This window comes from Meles meles, chromosome 6 (assembly GCF_922984935.1).
Source record: "Meles meles chromosome 6, mMelMel3.1 paternal haplotype, whole genome shotgun sequence".
NCBI lineage: Eukaryota > Metazoa > Chordata > Mammalia > Carnivora > Mustelidae > Meles > Meles meles.
The window spans coordinates 43,612,029-43,631,143 of NC_060071.1; the positions used below are offsets into that span (position 1 = coordinate 43,612,029).

The 19,115-nt window shown below is 37.3% G+C and overlaps 1 protein-coding gene and 1 long non-coding RNA gene across 14 annotated transcripts in view; one reads left to right on the plus strand and one right to left on the minus strand.

The window, feature by feature from the left end:
- Positions 1-10,003, plus strand: part of RNF111 (ring finger protein 111) — a 126,206-nt gene extending 116,203 nt beyond the window's left edge. For 8 of the 11 annotated variants that reach the window (XM_046008343.1, XM_046008346.1, XM_046008344.1 and 5 more), the window contains 5 exons: positions 1,218-1,344; positions 3,822-3,914; positions 4,702-4,797; positions 5,848-5,975; positions 8,352-10,003. In XM_046008343.1, coding sequence (XP_045864299.1) covers positions 1,218-1,344; positions 3,822-3,914; positions 4,702-4,797; positions 5,848-5,975; positions 8,352-8,469 — 562 coding nt within the window. In that variant the 3' untranslated portion in view covers positions 8,470-10,003. The remainder of the gene's footprint in view (positions 1-1,217; positions 1,345-3,821; positions 3,915-4,701; positions 4,798-5,847; positions 5,976-8,351) is intronic. The other 3 variants (XM_046008345.1, XM_046008347.1, XM_046008348.1) reach the window with 1 other exon arrangement.
- LOC123943889 lies at positions 6-19,080 on the minus strand. Of its 3 annotated transcripts, XR_006818698.1 has the most exons (7): positions 18,757-19,080; positions 17,748-17,873; positions 11,896-11,985; positions 4,992-5,110; positions 1,258-1,336; positions 364-475; positions 6-154 (listed from the first exon to the last, which is right to left on the minus strand). It is a non-coding gene; the product is annotated as an uncharacterized LOC123943889 (long non-coding RNA). The 3 variants fall into 3 exon arrangements; XR_006818696.1 differs by lacking the exon at positions 11,896-11,985; XR_006818697.1 differs by lacking the exons at positions 11,896-11,985; positions 17,748-17,873.
- Positions 19,081-19,115: the final 35 nt, after the last annotated feature.

Below are 19,115 nucleotides of genomic sequence, written 5' to 3' on the forward strand. Positions count from 1 at the left end.
CAGTATCTTGTTTATTTCAGAGTTCTGCTCAGCAGCCTGTGGTAGAAATGTCAGACCAGATGCTTTATAGTGGGATGCCATGCAGAAGGGTGATGTGGCAAAACTGAATTCCAGCTTATCTGTGAGGCACTGTCTCTGGGCAAGTTATAGAAACCTGTAGTGAAAAGAGGAACTTGAGTTCTTGGGCAGAGAGCTATGTCAAACAGGAGTAGAGCTTTTTTGTTGTTTTTTTTAGGGGATATATGCCATCAAAGTTAACTCCCTAAACGGATCTTTCACAATTTCCTTATGCACTTCCCCACCTTTGTACCCAAATCTCCGTTACCATTCCTAACCCCTGTTTATTGACAAGGGAAATCGAACCTGTGTCCTAGACGTGTGGTCTTTTTTGGAGAAGTGGAAGCAGATTTGCATTAATTTTTCTTTCTGGATCCATTGTCGATAGGCAGAGATGAGACCTTGATCCACAATGATACTTGAGGCAAAAGAAAAATGAGAATAAGTAAATGAAAATGTGGCATTTACCAATTTTACTCTTTGTAACACTTTGTTTACCTTTACTTTGTAAGGTTATAGAAGTGTTTATTCTTCTAATTATCTTGATGCCAACAACTCACAGACACTATCCAACTGGAAGGATCTGTAACATTCATATAAACCAGAAAATGAAACTATTTTGTATGGTCCTCAAGTAGAATCAGACTTTTAGATTAGAAGGAACCTTAAGGGTCATTCGTCATGTTTCCTTCCATTATAGAGTGTGAAACTAGAGTACAGATGCTTTGCTTCTCATAGTCATAGAATTGAGTTTTTGAGTTTTTTAATTGCTGAAATGAATTTGAAATTATTAATTAAATCTTTGGGGTTTAACTATCTTTTTCTCAGCTGTGTCAATTAAGAAACTTTGTATTTGTATTACCTTTAAAAATGTAAATATATTCCTCCATTTCTGTTGATAGTAAAGACACTTTAAGGATGGCTAAAAGGGGGGCGCCTGGGTGACTTAGTGGGTAAAAGCCTCTGCCTTCAGCTTGGGTCATGATCCCAGAGTCCTGGGATCGAGCCCCGCATCGGGCTGTCTGCTCAGCAGGGAGCCTGTTTCCTCCTTTCTCTCTGCCTGCCTCTCCACCTACTTGTGATCTCTCTCTGTCAAATAAATAAATAAAATCTTTAAAAAAAAAATGAGGCTAAAAGGTAGTGTTCTCATCCTTTGTCAGGGAACTGGGAATTGAAGCTGGAGTGACTGCAGCTACTTACACGCCTGGAGCACTGCATCCTCACTTGGCCCATTACCATGCACCACCGCGACTTCATCACTTACAATTGGGAGCTCTTCCTTTAATGGTAAAATAGAAAAATTTCAAAATTCTGACATAGTTTTCTTCTAAAAGTATTTTTCCTTTTCCAAATTAAATATTTTATTGAAAAAATTTTAAATATTATTAGTTGTTATGGGTGTTTTAATGTAATTTGAGAATTATTATTATTAGATTGAAATTATGCTATAAAAAGATACATTAAAGTCTGTATTTATATTTGCATTGTGAAATGTATTCTTAATAAAAAAAATAAGAGTTTTTTCTTTTGTACCAAGATGACAGTCCTGACCTATTGTCACTATAACATATGCTTTATTTTGTTATACCTACTAATAGGTCTGTTCTGATGCATTCGTCCTTTATTTTTTGACCTGCAGGACTATACTGACTCTCTGACTTGAGCAGATTCAGATCTTGTTGATACCAATTTGAGTTCTAAAGAAAAAGTTCAGCAAAAATATATTGAGTTTACTATTCATAATATCTACTAGTTATAAAAGGTGGTACAGAGTAAGGAAGTTTTTTCATCTTGTGGGGGTAAAGAGCTTTTAGGAATGGTTTCCAAGATGCTTTATTATACCTGAGACTTAGGCTTTGGAATTGAGAATGATACTCTTACAGTGGTTATAGCATGTAAAGAGCTGTCAAACAGCAGAAGCACACGGAACTCCAACTAAGTTGACATTTGTAGGTCTTAGGGATGGGGGTTACTTAGCAATAAGAAGTAAAGCTGCCCTCCCAAGAAACTGGGACTCAGGAACAAAGGAGACTTAGGGAGAGTTACAGGGCAAGTGCAGGTTTAAATAATTTGAGGGGGCAGGAGTTCCTTTCTTATTTCTTATTTTCCTTAGAGATGTGTAGGAGGTTAGGTTATCTGCTGAGAGCTTGGTAGTGTTAATTTTGATTGCAAGGAAAGTTTTAGATATTTGAAAAATAGGCTACTTGAAGGTTAAAAGTTAATGCTTATTTTAAATTCTTTTCTACATACAAATTATCTTTTAAAGCTATAAACTTGTTAGAAGTATGTTGCGATTCAGTGGACGCTGACTAATAAATAATGTTGGAGATTTATTTATAATGATGGAAGAATGGTGCTCTATCCCATAATCTCCCTTTCCTAATACAGTCTACTATTGTTGTGTATGTTAGTTACATTTTATAAAGTTGGGCAAACACTAAGTAAATGTAGAGCCATTATTCTTGCGGTGAATACAGAGTTAGGTTACTCCACGCCTCTGGTCACAATAGCCAGTCAGTACATAACTTTGTTTTGATGTCTGTTTCAGTTTAAAGACACCTTATTTGATATGTATTATTGAGTCATTAATGTTGAACTCATGGCCAACGAAACTCATGCCTGAATGTAGCTTACGCACATCTTATCCACAAGGCGTATCACAGCCTTCTTGTATTTAGGAACACTAGCCGCCATTAAACTGAATGGCTTAAGTTTGGTGGCCATTTTAAAAACAGTCACCAGTAGGGGCGCCTGGGTGGCTCAGTGGGTTAAAGCCTCTGCTTTCAGCTTGGGTCATGATCCCAGGGTCCTGGGATCAAGCCCCGCATCAGGCTCTCTGCTCAGCAGGGAGTCTGCTTCCTCCTCTCTCTCTCAGCCTCTCTGCCTACTTGTGATCTCTGTCTGTCAAATAAATAAATAAAATCTTTAAAAAAATAAAAAATAAAAACAGTCACCAGTAAAGTGCACAAAAATGGAAACTTAAATAGATGGCACTGAAACAGATCACAAAAAAGACCCCTGTTTATACTATAAGAGCTGAAGCAGGAAGGTAGAGCCTTGTTCTGCATGCTCAGATTTTGCTGCTGTGATTCAGAGCACAGGTGTTGATTTTGGAGTTACAAATAATTTTTATCAAGCAGGTAAATTCATGAATAATGAAGATTGAGTATGTCTAACAAAAAATTAGAAAACACTTAAAACTTTCACCAACAGAACGAAACAAAAGTATGTCTAACAAAAAATTAGAAAATGCTATTAAAACTGTCACCAACAGAAGGAAATAACAAAAAAAGAGCCAGAGTACCTTTGGCTATTAGGAAGTTAGAGGAAGGGAAACAAGTTTGTTGGAAAATTTTGTGCATTTTTATTTTATAATATTTAATACAGTTCTCTGAAAGTGACAAAATCTTATGAAAACTCTACTGTTCATATGTTTAGACTGCCAAGAGCATCAGTATTAACTTTCGGAATTTTCTGTTTAGGATTCTTTGTGCAAAATAAATCAAGTAGAATAAACCTATTATCTCATGGAACAGCTATTCTTTTTTTTTTCTGCTTGTATTTTAATAGTTATTCTATGAGATTACATTTGAAGAGGAACCTAACCCTTTTATAGAGTGCTTGCTTGAAGTTATGTATACTTACTGAAGTTGAATTTTGTGAGTAGCTGAATGGAGAGAATTGAGTGTCTCAATTATTTAGTGTGTTAAAACTAACTCAAGCCTACTCTTACTTGATTTAGCCTATGTCTTCTATTAAAATAGGTTCCTGACATGGCAGGCTATCCTCATATTCGTTACATTTCATCAGGACTGGATGGAACATCATTCAGAGGTCCTTTCAGGGGCAATTTCGAGGTGTGTAATACAATTAATGAAGATATTTGCCACAGTATCTTTAACATATATAGAGAGTATATGTATTATGGGTGTCCACAGTTGAATAGGATTGCTGCACTGGCTGGGGATCAGAAGGCAGCACAATATCTGAATTTTTGATACTGCTTCTGAAGGTTATCACAGAATGGTTTATAAGCAGTATTAATCTTAGTATCAAAGTTTTCCAAATATCTAAAGATGAGTACATGAAAACATCTAATATAAAAGAATATAGAAATTTATTCGATCGATACAAATATCAGATGAAGAACTATACCATTAAATGTGGGGGGAAAATCTCAACTTCTTTTGACTAAGCTTATTTTTAAAGAAACATTACTGGACAGAAGAAACCTAAAGTTTGTAGCTAACTATCTTTTTTGATTTTCAGGAAGAACAAATTATTTGAATATGATTTGAAGTTTTGAATTGTTTCTTCATGTCATTTTGGAAGTTGAAGTCAGAGGGACTTTCAGCTATCCCTTGATTTGTTTCCCTGATTTACTCATTGATTTCATCTTCTCCATGCATATGTACTAACTGACTTTTATAGTACCATGTAGTAATATGGTGTCCTAATCTGTAAGGATAACTTTGCCATACTACTACATTGGCTGAGAAAAGAACAAACATTTGCCTTACCATATATGGCTTTTGTATTTACATTGCAGGTTTATAAATATGGAACTTTATTGCTTTTACAGTAATAATAGTGCTATTCAAGAAATAATCATCCTGGCTTTTGATACTAATTCTTTACCTTCAGGAACTGATTCATTTGGAAGAAAGATTAGGAAATGTGAATCGTGGTGCATCCCAGGGGACAATTGAAAGATGTACATATCCACATAAATATAAAAAGGTAAGAATTTATCCTATGAAATGTCTATATTATTGTTTAAGTGAATAAAATTTACTATTACAGAGCTTTTTTGAGATTGTGGAGTCTGGCCCCTACATTATTTATTACTAAAACCACACATACATAGTTTTTTTTGTTTGTTTTGTTTTGTTTTTTAAGTAATTAAAGGTCCAAAAAATACTTAAATTTCTTACCCTGCCGACCCCCGTCTTCCTTCTCAGCCAAAAAATCATAGGTAGGGCATTCTTGGGTAATCTTCCAGATATTTTTATGCATTTACAATAACGTGCATATGTATGGATTTTCTCTTTCCCTTTCAAAAGAAACACAAAAGGGATGATATGCACACAGTTTTGCACATTTTCTTTTCCTCCTCTTTCCGTACTTACAGATCGCCCGTATTCTTTTAATAGCATATACAAAATTTCATCGTATAGCAGTACCATAATTTAACTAGCCATTTATTTGGACATTTAATTGATCTACATTTCTTACATTCTACCCTCAATTCCTTATATAGTAGTATATCTAGAATTTAAGGAGCAGACATGTTAAATAAGTTCTTTCAGCAAGCAACAATGGCCTCTGCTATACAGAGAATATTAAAGTGTGAAAATGATGTTCTTTGTATTAATGAGGTGTTACCACTAAATTTAAGTCCTTTCAACTATCTAAGGTAAAGACTATAATTAGTATTAATGTATTTGGGTATTATTTGAAATATTCATTAGTAGAATAAAGTTCATGTAGCTGTATTCATGACGGGACAGAAATAGAGTTTATATTGTATATCCTAACTGTGGACTAAAGATAATAGAAACTAATGAATTAAAACTAATGAATTTCTGTTACATTTGATTTTGCTTTTGATGCTATTTAAAGGTCTTAAAAGAAAACAGTTGGTGATAGTCATTTAATTCATCTGTGAATTCGTGAGAGCTACATGGGAAATAAGTTGTGGGTGTGAATGTGTGGTTTTGTTTTGTTTTTGTTTTTCAAATAAACAGAGACTTTACTCAGTTGTTCAATAATGTCATCTCTACTAATAAGGTAACAACTGATTGGTTCTCACAGAGGAAACTGCACTGCAAACAAGATGGGGAAGAAGGGACTGAGGAAGACACAGAGGAAAAATGTACTATCTGTTTGTCTATTTTAGAGGAAGGTGAAGATGTGAGGTAACTAGACATTAATTATCTAAAATCTGTGTCAAAACTGTACAAGAGATTTTTTTTTTTGAAAGTAGACTAGAAACCAAATTCCTGGCATACCCTGTTACCAATATTTGACATGTAGAATTGCCTTTTTACAGGGAGCAGAAGAATAGAAAGATGAATCTTTGTCTTACCAACAGAGGGGTTGGTAATGGGAAATATACTGCCCATTTTAGGGGCACACCAAGATTTAGCCAGGGGAATTTTGTGATCAAATTGTCTTATATAAATCTTTCAGAAAGGAGAATGTGGAGGCCCCTTTAGAACCTAAGATGGTGATATTAATGTGTTCTTCAGAGCTTAAAGAGGGCAATCCTCATTAGCTCCATGCAGTTTGTCTTATAGCATCTTTGAGAAATTAGTTTTATCCTAAAATTTCCTCTCGGCTGATAGGACTCTTCTCGCAACTTTGTGATTTAGAAATGTTACTGTGCTAACCTATTAATTTTAGGCTTTTTTTTTTTTTTGAGAGTGAATGAGTGAGGGGAGGGGGCGCACAGGAAGAGGGAGAGAGAGACTTTCAAGCAGGCTCCACGCCTAGTGGGGAGCCCAACATCTCATTCCTAGCCTGAGATCATGACCTGAGCCGAAATCAAGAGTCAGATGCTCAACCTACTGAGCCACCCAGGTGCCCCAGGCATTTTCTTTTTATAATCTCTTAAGGAATTGTTTTATTTTTATTTTGTTTTTTCTAATGTAACATAATCTCACATGGAACAAGTTCTATAACATATATAACAGACCCCATGATGATTTTGTTGCCCTAATATGTAAGGATAACTTTTTCATATTTCTTCAGTTGGCTGAGAGAGAAAAAAAATTATGCACGGTTGGCTACCATACCACATATAAGGCTATTTCAAACACATTTTAGGATTTTATTTATTTTAGAGCAAGAGCATGAGCACACACACAAATGAGGGAGAGAGGGAGACGGAGAAGCAGATTCCCCACTGAGCAGGGAGCCCGACACAGACTGATTGATCCCAGTACCCTGGGATCATTACCGGAGCTAAAGGCAGCCGCTTAACCAGCTGAGCCACCCAGGAGCCCCTAAGGCTATTTTAGAACACTATGTTTCCAAAGAAGTTTTATAAATATGGAAGGTAATTGTTTTTACAGCATTGACAGTCCTGTTCACACAGTAATTAGAACACCTCTTTTAAGCTACTAATTTTACAAAATATTAGGAAGTCTGAAAATGTATGACAGTTCTTTAACTGGATGAAAGTGGAAATGGACACTTACTAAATCGGTAACTTTTATCTCACTGTTCAAATAGATTTAGTATTATCCTGTATTTCCTGGAAGCATTATTTCTCAATTTCTAATTGATAGCCTAGGGTAATATAGTGAAGTAATCATCATCTTTTAACCTACTTTTATTTTTTCCATTAATTTTTTATTGAGATATAACTGACCTATAACACTGTATTTATTTGATTGTATAACAACGTAGTTTGATAATATAAATATATTCCAAAACAGATTAACCTTTCTTTAAGTGGATATAACAATATTATTGAAAACAATATTGTTAACCTTTTTTTTTTTTCTTAAAGATTATTTCACAGAGAGAGACACAGCGACAGAGGGAACACAAGCAGGGGGAGTGGGAGAGGGAGAAGGAGGCTCCCTGCTGAGCAGGGAGACTGATGTGGGGCTCCATCCCAGGACCCCAGGATCATGATCCGAGCCAAAGGCAGACACTTAATGACTGAGCCACCCAGGCGCCCCTGTTTAACTTTAATCAGTCATGTACTCAAGTTTAATGTATAAAGATCCTCTAGATAAAAAAATAATATTGTCTATTAAGACATTCCTTAATTAATACGATACTTACTGTAACATCATGCTAATGTTTTGGAGAGAGAATTAAATGAAATATATTTTTAAATGCTGAATAAATACAATGATTTAATATCAAAAATATATTTGCAGTATTATGTAAAAGGGAGCATATTGCCAGCCTCGTTGCATTGGCAGCTCAGGTATAGAAGCCAAACTGGAATAATTGCTAGCGTAATTGTCATTCTTAAAATTCCCAAGATTTTATGTAATTTGGTTCCATAGCTGTGACAGTTAATTATTGTGGTCATTTATACATTATATTGCCCAAAGTCGTAATGTAATATAGGTACAACTCATTAGAGAGATTGCGTATGTGGGTTTTTTGGTTGTTTTGTTTTATTGTTTACAGAAGGGAAAGATGCCTGGTAACTTCAAAACACTGCTGTGAATTATAACATGTTATCCTTCATTTAAGAGTAAATGCCACATGCAGTTGTCATGAAATTCACTTTTGCAATTTTTGCTTTTTGTTTTGTTTGCCTATAATAGACGCCTTCCTTGTATGCACCTTTTCCACCAAGTATGTGTCGACCAGTGGTTGATTACCAATAAGAAGTGCCCCATATGCAGAGTGGACATTGAGGCCCAGCTGCCAAGTGAAAGTTGACACCATGTTTCAGAACTCTTGCCCTCCCTCTCATTCCCGTCCTCCTGGTACTGCAGTCAACCAAAGATGGCGTGACTTAACCTGCGCAGATTTGGAAGCCTTGAACTTAGAGTGCGGCTCTGCTATATGGTACAACTAATGCTAGACCTACAGTTTATGTATACAGTTGAGTTTGATGTATTTATAAAAGCTTTTTTTTTTCTAGATTTGACATTTTTCCTGTATCATTTTACTGTATTTTTGCATGGTTCCTTGTATTGCATTTCTTTGCACATATTACGGGCTTGTGACCCTAAACTTGCAGGCAAGATTAGCTGCTTTAGTAAGTAGAATTTTGTGGTCTTTTGTTTTTTACATAGTACCAGGTCTTGAGAATTATGAATTTTTTTATCCATTACTAACCTTTAATTTAATCAATCATGTACTTTAGTTTAATGTATAAAGATCCTCTAGAAAATGATAATATTGTGTATTAAGACATTCCTTAATTAGGACAAAATGGCTGCTGTATATTTACAATATGGAGTTCTGAGTTAAATACCATCCTTAATACTGGGAACAGAATACAAACCATATTCAATCAGATGCAGGTGGTATTCACATCACCAGAGTGATCAATAGAAATTTTCTTGGCGTATCCTTTTCCTTTCAGCACAATACAGATAGAGTTGAATATTGATATCCTACATTTAGACTGCTGTTCTGATTGTATTTCTCTTTTTCTACATCGTTTAGAACTTTTATTTCCCTGAGTCAGTTTTTGCTGCTGTGAAACAGCTCTGATGAACACTAAATACTCATTCAATTAGCTGGATTGTACATACTTGCAGATTTCACAAAATTCTAGGGAAATTGAAGAAGACATGTAGAATTTTGTTCCGTCTTCTGCTAAGCACGTATAGTAAGGATATCTGCTTAACACTGATTTTGTAATAAACACATTCAGTCAGGATTTAGAATTGCAGTCATTGGCAGGTATCTCTACATTCATAGAACTTCTCAAGGTCCCAGGATCACTTTTAAGGGATTTTATTAGTTTAAAGATAAATAAAGTCAGCTAAATCTACATGTCTCTTGTTTTATTTCTCTTTAAACTTGAAAACAGTAAATCTGCAGATACTGTGAGGCACAAATTATACTGTCAACCTACTGTTGCTCTGGTTTTAGACTCCCACTTCATACATTACCAAGAGTCGATCACTGATATAAAATTTTTAATTTCTATAGTTAAGATTTACTGCATAATATAGAATATAAAGTTAAGTTAACGTACTAACATTTCTCCTTTGGAGAAAGTTTTAATCCACTTCAGGATGCATATTATCAAGATACTTTCATATACAGGATAGCCTAACTTTATTTGTCTAAATATGCTTAATATGCCCCAGATTGCAAATGCATCAGTCAGTAACGTCACTGTCTGTATGTGGAAGACATGTTCCCATGGATCATATGTGAAGATGTCAATAAGCTTGCATTAAGCCACCTGCTTTGTAAGTGGATTGATTAATAAATAACTTATATTTCTATTGTCTTTGTGTTTCATAATTAGTTTTATAAAATAGTTTCTGTTAGACATCTTGGAATTCAAAACTAGTAATCTCACTCAAGTTGACATTTGCAGAATTTTCATATTCATTCAGTTATAGCTACTTGCTTTTTTTTTTTTTGTATTAGTAAATGTAACACTGTTTTAATTGTCAATATCAACATGCTTCAACATAGCCATGTGTAGAGATGGAGGATGGACTATGGTTAAGAAATGTGGATGTAAAATAACATTTTTTTAAAAAGAATACTTGATGATTAGGCTACAGTTATAGAAGGGCAGAGGAGGGAGACAGAAAGAGTGACGGTGGCCCATGCCTACCATCTTACTGTGGGGAAAGGAGCAAGTAGCCTGTCTTCAAGTAGCCTGTGATGGATGTAGGACTTTGCACTGGAAAAGCCAGGGTCCCTGTCAAGGGTGGAAGAAGTATATATGGGGAGAATTCTGTACAATGGAGTCCTCTTGATGTTCCCCCAAACAGAAGAGGAACAGATAGATTTCTCTATTTTTTAAAATTACATCACATTTAGATGCACGACTACCTGTTGACCTGTTTCATAACGGCTACTGATTTTTTTTATGTAGATAAAGCCTTATTTAAAACTTATTTAATACAAATATTTGTGGCAAAAACTTGGATTGTTAATTCAGGAGCTTAGTAAGTGACTGCAATTAGTTACAGAAAATGTGATTAGTAATGAACCAAGTACAGAAGATAATAATTTTTAATATTTTAACTTTTGTGCTTTTTTTTGGTGTCTTCCATATCCTGCTGCATCTTATGTCAAAATGAAAATTTCAGTGATAGCTGTCCAAATACTTTAGAACTAAAATTCTTTTGTCAGAAAATCCTTATTTTTATTGTTGTTAATATGCAAGTGATAAACGGATATTTGAAACATTTTTCTTACTCTGGTGACTTTATTTTAGCTGCTAACTTGCTTCATCATTTGAATTGTAACAATTTGACATGCAGAAAACTAACTCTTAAAAATGGTATTTGGAACGCTAAACAGACTCTGGACATTTCACTCTTAGTTTTTCATAAACAGAAATAGTTTAATTCTATAGAAAATGCATCCTGATTTCAAACTTAACCTTCCAACTCCTCTGGAAACACAGTTTTCTTACTTCTTCAAGACCTCATGGGTTGCCTGGCTGGCCCTGTTGTTAAAAGCAAGTGACTCTTCATCTTGGGGTTGTAAGTTTACACCCTACCTTGGGTATAGAAATTACTTAAAAATAAAACCTTAAAAAAAAAAAAAGCGTATCACAATATTAGATATGTCAAGGTTGAAATATCTTCTCTCAGTTATAGATTCAGTCGTCTTGAATTAAGAATTGCAGTTGACTCTTGAACAACATGGGTTTGAACTACACAGGTCCGCTTATACATGGACTTTATTCAATAAGTACAGTATAGTAAATGTATTTTCCTCATATTCTTTTTTAAAAAATTTTATTTTATTGCCGTTATGATATCCTTAGGATTTTTTTCTCTAACTTACTTTATTGTAATACAGTATATAATACATATGATGTACAGAATGTGTTACGACTATGTAATCAATAAGGCTTCTGGTCCACAGTAGGTTATTAGTAGTTAAGTTTGGGGGGAGTGAAAAGTTACACATGGATTTTTGGCTGCATGGTTAGTGGCCCTAACTCCCCCATATTGTTCAAAGGTCAACTATATGTCCAAAACAACTATTTCTTTCTTTTCTTTTTCTTTTTTTTTTTTTTTAAGTAGGCTCTATGCAGGCTTGAACTCATGACCCTAGATCAAGACCTGAGCTGAGACTTGAGAGCCAGATGCTTACCGACTAAACCATCCAAGCACCCCAAAACTATTTCTTACTAAGCAAAATAAGTGTTACCTATTTTGTGGTTGGACCTACTGGGCGCCATCTCCTCTCTGTCCTGTGTATTCTGTACAATTTCACAGGCCATACAAATGATTTCTGTAGCTGTGGAAAGAATAAAGGTTTTGGTGTCAGACAGGCAAGGGCTTTGAATTGTGCAGCTTTGAACAACTTAAGCTTTCTGAGCCTCGTAGGTCTTATTTATAAAACAGAATAGGTTGTTATTAGAATTAAATGAGGTAACAAGTGCTAAGAGCTTTGCATGTAGTACATACTTTAGAAGTTCAGTCATACTTTTAAATATTAAACACAAACTTTGGCAGTTCCTGCATAAAAAGGAAGAAAAAGAAAAAAAGTTTTTTTAGTGCTCACTGTATTCCATCCAAACCACCCAAAACAACTTCCCTTGCACTTGCCCTTGATAACAAATGGTAGCATTGCATGGTGCTGATCAGTGTTTGTCACTCATCATTTTCTTCTAGAGTCTAAGAAGATAATTACTAGGTAAGAAAGAACACTCCTCTTCAGCCCTCCTTTGATGGGTTGGAATTTTTCTTCTACTAGAGGGATGAAGGATTCCCAGCACATTTGCCTTCCTTTGCCTTTCAGTCACGGCAGGGACATAATGAGTTGCCCATCAACACCATCCAATGCTGTATTTTGGGCTGCCATTGCCAGTGGATCAGAATTGGCAAAGGATATGAAGCCATTTGTCCTGTCTGATCTAACGGAGAATGTTATGGAGAAATTAACTAGAACTTCTCATTTGCCCCTAATTTTATCCTCACCAAATTGTGCTATACAGGGACTTGGTGCCCTTTTAAAGGTTAATAAAGCACATACCACTGAGATGCCTATATTGTTAGCTTCTTCTAGGCTTAGTTTTAGGCTAACGGCTATCACTGAGAGAGCATGTGGAAGGTATGGGTTTCTAGGAGATGCTTTTGATTAGCCCAGACAAATTGCTTGTCTCTCTTAATTCTTTTTCATCACCGCAGAGAATGGATGGGATTCTCTAAATACTAATTTTCATTATGGGCTCTGCTGAATCTTGAGTACGAACTTCTAAATCATTTTTGCTTTAGGTGTAATATTCAATATATATGTGGGGAAAAGCTTTGGAAAGTGTAGAACTCTGCAGATTGTCATTGATACACTGTGCTCTATAAAGGAAGAATTTTGACCTTTTCCCCTGTGCGGCTGGTAGCACAACTCAAGACACTCAGGTGTTCCGATCTGGCCTGCCCTTCCCCCACTTACATATGTGGAAATTCTTCCATAATATGGGACGCTCCAAGCTTGCTATCCCACGGATTTTGTCCTTTAGATTTTCAAGAGCTTTCGAAACAGGAGTGTTGGACAAGGGATTTGGAAGAGATGTGGTAAGTCTCCCATCCACTGCACCCTGACCTGCCTTTAAAAAGGAATGAATGTCTTTCATTGAACTGCTATCTAGATTACCATGTTATTAGCATTTGCTCAGAAAATAAGTTGTTATGGTGTACCTGATTTCCTAGAACATCACTATTAGCCACACACTCCCCAGAGTTTTGTATTATCCATTGCTGTGAAATATTTGTTGATTTGTAACTCTAGGACTTAGTGGCTTAAACAACATCTTAGTTTCTGTGGGTCAAGAATTTGGAAGCAGCATAGGTTGGTGCTTCTGGCTCAGGGTCTCTCATGATGTTGCTTAACAGTCAAGATGATAACTGGAGCCCTCTGTCATCTGAAGCCTTCACTTAGTATGGACGATGGGCTTCTAAGCACTCACATGGGTGTTGGTAGATGGCTTTGGTTTCCTATTGGCCACTGGCCAAAAGACCTTTCCTCCCCCTATCAGCAGCCATGTGAGTGAGCCATCTTGAAACTAGTCCAGATTGAGGGGGAAGGAGATAGCTACCCCTGTTAATAGAAGTGACAGCAAAAAAAAAAAAAAAAAAAAAAATTATGACTATCTTTAACCTACCACAGTTAGGTAAAACAAACCCTCTTGCTTTGTTGGAATTACTACTATGCACTTCCTGAGCTCATTTAGTTTTCTCCCTCCTAAACTAAAGTTTAGCGTATGGGAAAGCCGTGTGTGCAAAATGATGTTATATTCTCAAGCATTTATAATCAGGGGAATTGGTAGTGGAAGAACTTTAACTTCTCTCTGCTGATACTTGGGTAAAAGAAATCGATGGGGGGATGCCTATGTGGCTCAGTCAGTTGAGCATCTGTCTTCTGCTCAGGTCATGATCCCAGGGTCCTGGGATCAAGCCCTGTGTTGTACTTCTTCTCCCTCTGCCTGCTGCTCTCCTTTGCTTCTGCTCTTTTGTTATTTTCTCTTTCTGTCAAATAAATAAAATCTTAAAAACAACAATAACAACTCACCTTTCATGCCTCCCCTTGCACCCCACAAATAGGGGAGAATTCCTCTTGCCTGATTCATTTTTCTCTTGGCTTTAGGGGTGCCTGGGTGGCTCAGGGGATTAAAGCCCCTGCCTTCCATTCAGATCATGATCCTAGACTCCTGGGATCGAGCCCCACATTGGGCTCTCCGCTCAGCGGGGAGCCTGCTTCCCCGCTCTCTGTCTCTGCCTGCCTCTCTGCCTACTTGTGATCTCGTCTGTCAAGTAAATAAATAAAATTTAAAAAAATAATAAAAATAAATGGTGTGCCTGGTTGACTCAGTCAGTTGGGCGACTTGGTTTCAGCTCAGGTCATGGTTTCAGCTCAGGTCATGATCTCAGGGTCATGAGATCAAGCTCCTCCCTCCTGGCCTCGCATTGCTCCAGGCTTCGTGCTCAGTGGAGTCTGCTTCAGATTCTTCCTCTGGTCCTCCCCCATTTATGTGCACTTTCTCCCTCAAATAAATGTAATAATAATAATTATTATTATTACTATTATTCACAGGCTTGAGGTCCAGATTTTACAGAATCATTTTAAGTGGAGGCCCATGGAGGCACTGGAAAGGTGTTCGTTTCTACCTCTCTGGGTCATCTTGCTTCTGAGCAAGTTTTCAGGCCCTAGACTGGACATACCCATGCACCCTGTTTAGCCAGTAATAGGTTACCTGGTTACCTACATGGGATAGATAACGTTGACCTACTGGTTAAGGTGAAAGATGTCAAGATGGATGCAAACAAGGCTTGCATCCAAGGAGGAAAAGCCCTTCTTTTTGTAAGAAAATTAACTCACCTACCCTTCCCCCTCCCAAAGAAATTAGCAATGGAAATTACTATTTTTATTTATAACTTGGTTTGTATAACTTGAGAGAATTTTAATGTAACCGCTCAAAACTTTCACATTTATTACTTTACAATTATTTTCCATCACCCACGTTCAGTTATTTGTGAGGGTTCTGTCATTCCTCCAAAATTACCTGCCATACCTGTTTCCACTTTTCATTTTTCACACTCATCCAAGTCAAAATTTTTTTTTTAAGATTTTTATTTATTTGACAGACAGAGATCACAAGTAGGCAGAGAGGCAGGCAGAGAGAGAGGGGAAGCAGTCTCCCCACAGAGCAGAGAGCCCTATGTGGGGCTCGATCCCAGGACTCTGGGATCATGACCTGAGCCGAAGGGAGAGGCTTTAACCCACTGAGCCACCCAGGCACCCCTCCAAGTCAAATTTTTGTTACATCTCACCTGGGAAACCTTTAGCTTTCCAATCCACTATAATCCATTCTTCATGCTGCCCAGTGGGTCAGCTTTCTGAAACAAAGCATGACCAAGTCATTATCCAGAGAGTGAGAGTGCACAAGCAGGTAGAGCAATAGAAGGGAAGAGAGAAGCAGAGGAAAAAAAGTGGAGGGGGAGGGAGAAGCAGGCTTCCATCTGAACAGGGAGCCTGATGCAGGGCTTGATCCCAGGACCCTGCGACCATGCATGACCCAAGCCAAAGGCAGATGCTTAATGACTGAGCCACCCAGGCGCCCCATTTGCTCATTCTTTTATAGGTTCTGCCTCCTACAATAATTTTGTTCCTATATGTCTCCCCTCATTGTTTTCAGCTTGAGGACATGGTTCATACTTATTCTTCTCTGTTCCCCGCAGTGCCTTGCACAAACTGACATTTTAATGTTAACCTAGCAAATATATTTTGGCTTCTAGCTAGTTGAGAGAAAAGAAATCGGAAAGAGGTAGGTAGAAATGGATGGAGCTGGTAAGAGAAATGGGATAAAGGCAACTGAGAGAACATGGTAGTATAGTAGGAAGATTGCTGGGTTCTGAGAAAAATCTGCTGGTGAGGGTGCCTAGGTGACTCCGTTGTTAAGCATCTGCCTTCAACTCAGGACATAAGCCCAGGGTCTTGGGGTCAAGCCCTGCATCCAGCTCCCTGCTCAGTGGGAAGCCTGCTTCTCCCTCTCCCACTCCCCCTGCTTGTATTCCCTCTCTCTCTGTCTCTCTCTCCTTGTCAAATAGATAAAATCTCTAAAACAAAACAAAATAATCTGCTGGTGAAAATGGTAATTTGTTGATTATATCATTCACAGGTGATATATAAATTATATATATTATGATGATATATAAATTAAACTGAGCCCTTCATGCCCTATGGTCTGGAATAATGGCAACTGAAATTCACCAAGGATGTAGAAATCACAACCATGAGCTGAGCTTTTGGACTTGTCTTACATGATACACTAGTTGGTAATCCAAATGAGTCCTGATAAAAATTCAACAGTAAATAACCATCTTATTTATACTAGGCACTAGAGATAGAATTGTGCACAAAACCAATATCCCTGCCCTCATGGAACTTACATTCTAGTGCATTTGTTCAAATTAATTAGCCCCTAGGTTAAGCTTCAGATGGTGCTCGTGGCCTGCCTTTGGGACTTCTGGAAGAGCTGTTGGGTTTCTAGCTCTAAACTGACCTAGGGCAATTTTTGATAACTGACGTTCTTGAGTTCTGCAACAGTGGCTACCTGTAAATTATCCCCAATGGGGGAAGGTCCTGGAAATCTGAGAAAAAGTATCCCAAGACCAGGAGAAAAGGTGAGTATGTACCTGAATAAGAAATTGGAAGTGAGGAGGGTCTGACAAACGGCAAGCAAATCTTTGACCATTCAGAACAGTCCTGATGCCAAGACTGCAAGTCCGTCCCTCTCTGTCTCTAACGCCCTTTCATGGTGGTGGAAGACACTAGGCAACACCTACTTGAAACCCAATACCTCCTGCCAAGCTAAGCCATTCACCTGTCTCCAGTCATGCCAATTTAGTACTGGTGGTCCATGCTTTTGCTTGGGGTGCTCCCTCTGTTGGCAAACATCTCCCTTCACCCTATATCCACTGGAGTTCATATGTACAACTTTTCAAGCAGTAATTGATCAAGAAATTAAAATCTATTGATTATGTGGAATTTTACCATACTGTAAAGGGCCATTGGCCTTTAAGAAATTTCTTTTTGGTTAATTTAATACTTGATTTCCTTCAATGACTTTCAGCATTTTCCCACTCTTTCTGCAAAATGTAGATAGAGTGACAATGGTAAATATAGTGGAAAGACCACAGGCTTTGGAATCAGACTAGAGTACAGATCCTAGCTTTGAAACTGAGAAGTGCTGTGATTGCAGCCAAGGCATTGAACTCTTCTGAGCCCTACTTTCTTCATCTGTCAAGTTGGGATAATACATGATGAATGTTAACTAGACTTATTGTGATCATTTTGCAATATATACAAATATCTAATCATGTTGTGTACTGAAACTAATGTTATATGTCAATTATACCCCAATAAAATTACACCCCAATTATACCCCAATAAAAACAAAACACTTGGGATAATACTACCTACTTTATAATGATTGTTATGAGGATTCAACAAGAAAGTGTTATGTAAATTAGTATATAGGAAGTGTGATCAATAAATGTTACCTGAGAGAGGAGAGAACAGGAAATATAGATAGGAGTAGTAGGGGGCTTAGCTGGCTCAGTCAGTAGAGCTTGTGACTCTTGATCTCCAGGTCCTGAGTTCAAGCCTCACACTGAGTGTAGAGATTGCTTAAAAAAAAAAAAAAAGAGAGAGAGAGAAAAAAATATATACAGACTACAATGCATTAAAGAAAATGTTGAATCAAAAAGTGTATTTGTAAAGTTCCAGGTTAGTTGCAGTGAAGGATACAAAAGAAATATTTCCATTTTTAATGAAAATGCAATGTCTAATGTGGATTAAATTATTCAGTGTTGAAAATGTCAAGTCAGTTAATAAAAGCACTTTGTCATTCACAACACTCCTGTTTACAAAGCCCTGTGAGTGGTGAGGATTTTATTTTCATAGTTCTGGCTTTCAATATCATAGTGTTATAACAAGTACAAATATAATTTTACTCACAACTTCAGTGCACTAAACATCTATTTTTCCTTCTTAAGACTTTTTCGCTGGATACCTAATTTTCAGTACTCTGTCAATGGATACACTAACATCTTTCCATGCCACATAGTAGCTGCAATTATTCAGGTTTTACAGAAGAGATAACAGCTTTAGAAACGTCAGATGCAAGGGGAAGGGCAGAATTTAATCCAGATAACTTCAAGCCGCCTTAGTACCCCAGTAACCTTAGTACCCCAGTGAAAAGTGGTAGACCGGAACTTGCTCAAATTCTTGGACGAAGGCTGCTATCAGTTGTCATTCTGCTACCTCTACTGTGGGCGTTGGACCTTTCATCTCCCCTTCTTCCTTTCCTTTTTCCGGTCTCCCAACCATCTGGCCAAGGCTGGCTCACACTCTCTTTCTCACTTTAAAATCTTATACACGCCATAGGGTCATTTTATTCGACAAATATTTACTGAAAATCCAACCATAGGACATACCGGAAAACGCGCTAAGTGGCGGTAATTCAATGGAGAGCTTACATGAATCACGAACCACACAAATCACATTTACCTTTTTATTTTCCTCTCCTTGGGAGTCTTAGCTTTTGCGTAAATGCCACGATTCCCACTTCTTTAGCACACGTTTGAGTCTCAACCACCTAACAGTGCTGACCCTGAACCTCCCAGAGGCGTCTACTCCTCTACTCAGGCCAGCCCAACCTTGATTTCCAACTCGAAATTTCCGGAAGAGGAATAAAGGTCAGAAACGGACTAGAAACAACTTCCGCCCGATTAGTACAAACGTAGACATTCTTAGGTGAGACCTACTCAAAATTCAGAGAAGTCCTCAGTGAGGTATTTCATTTTTGTTGATTTTAGAGGCCGAAGTTTAAAGGAAAAAAGAGAAGAAAAGAAAAAGACAGTAGGCGG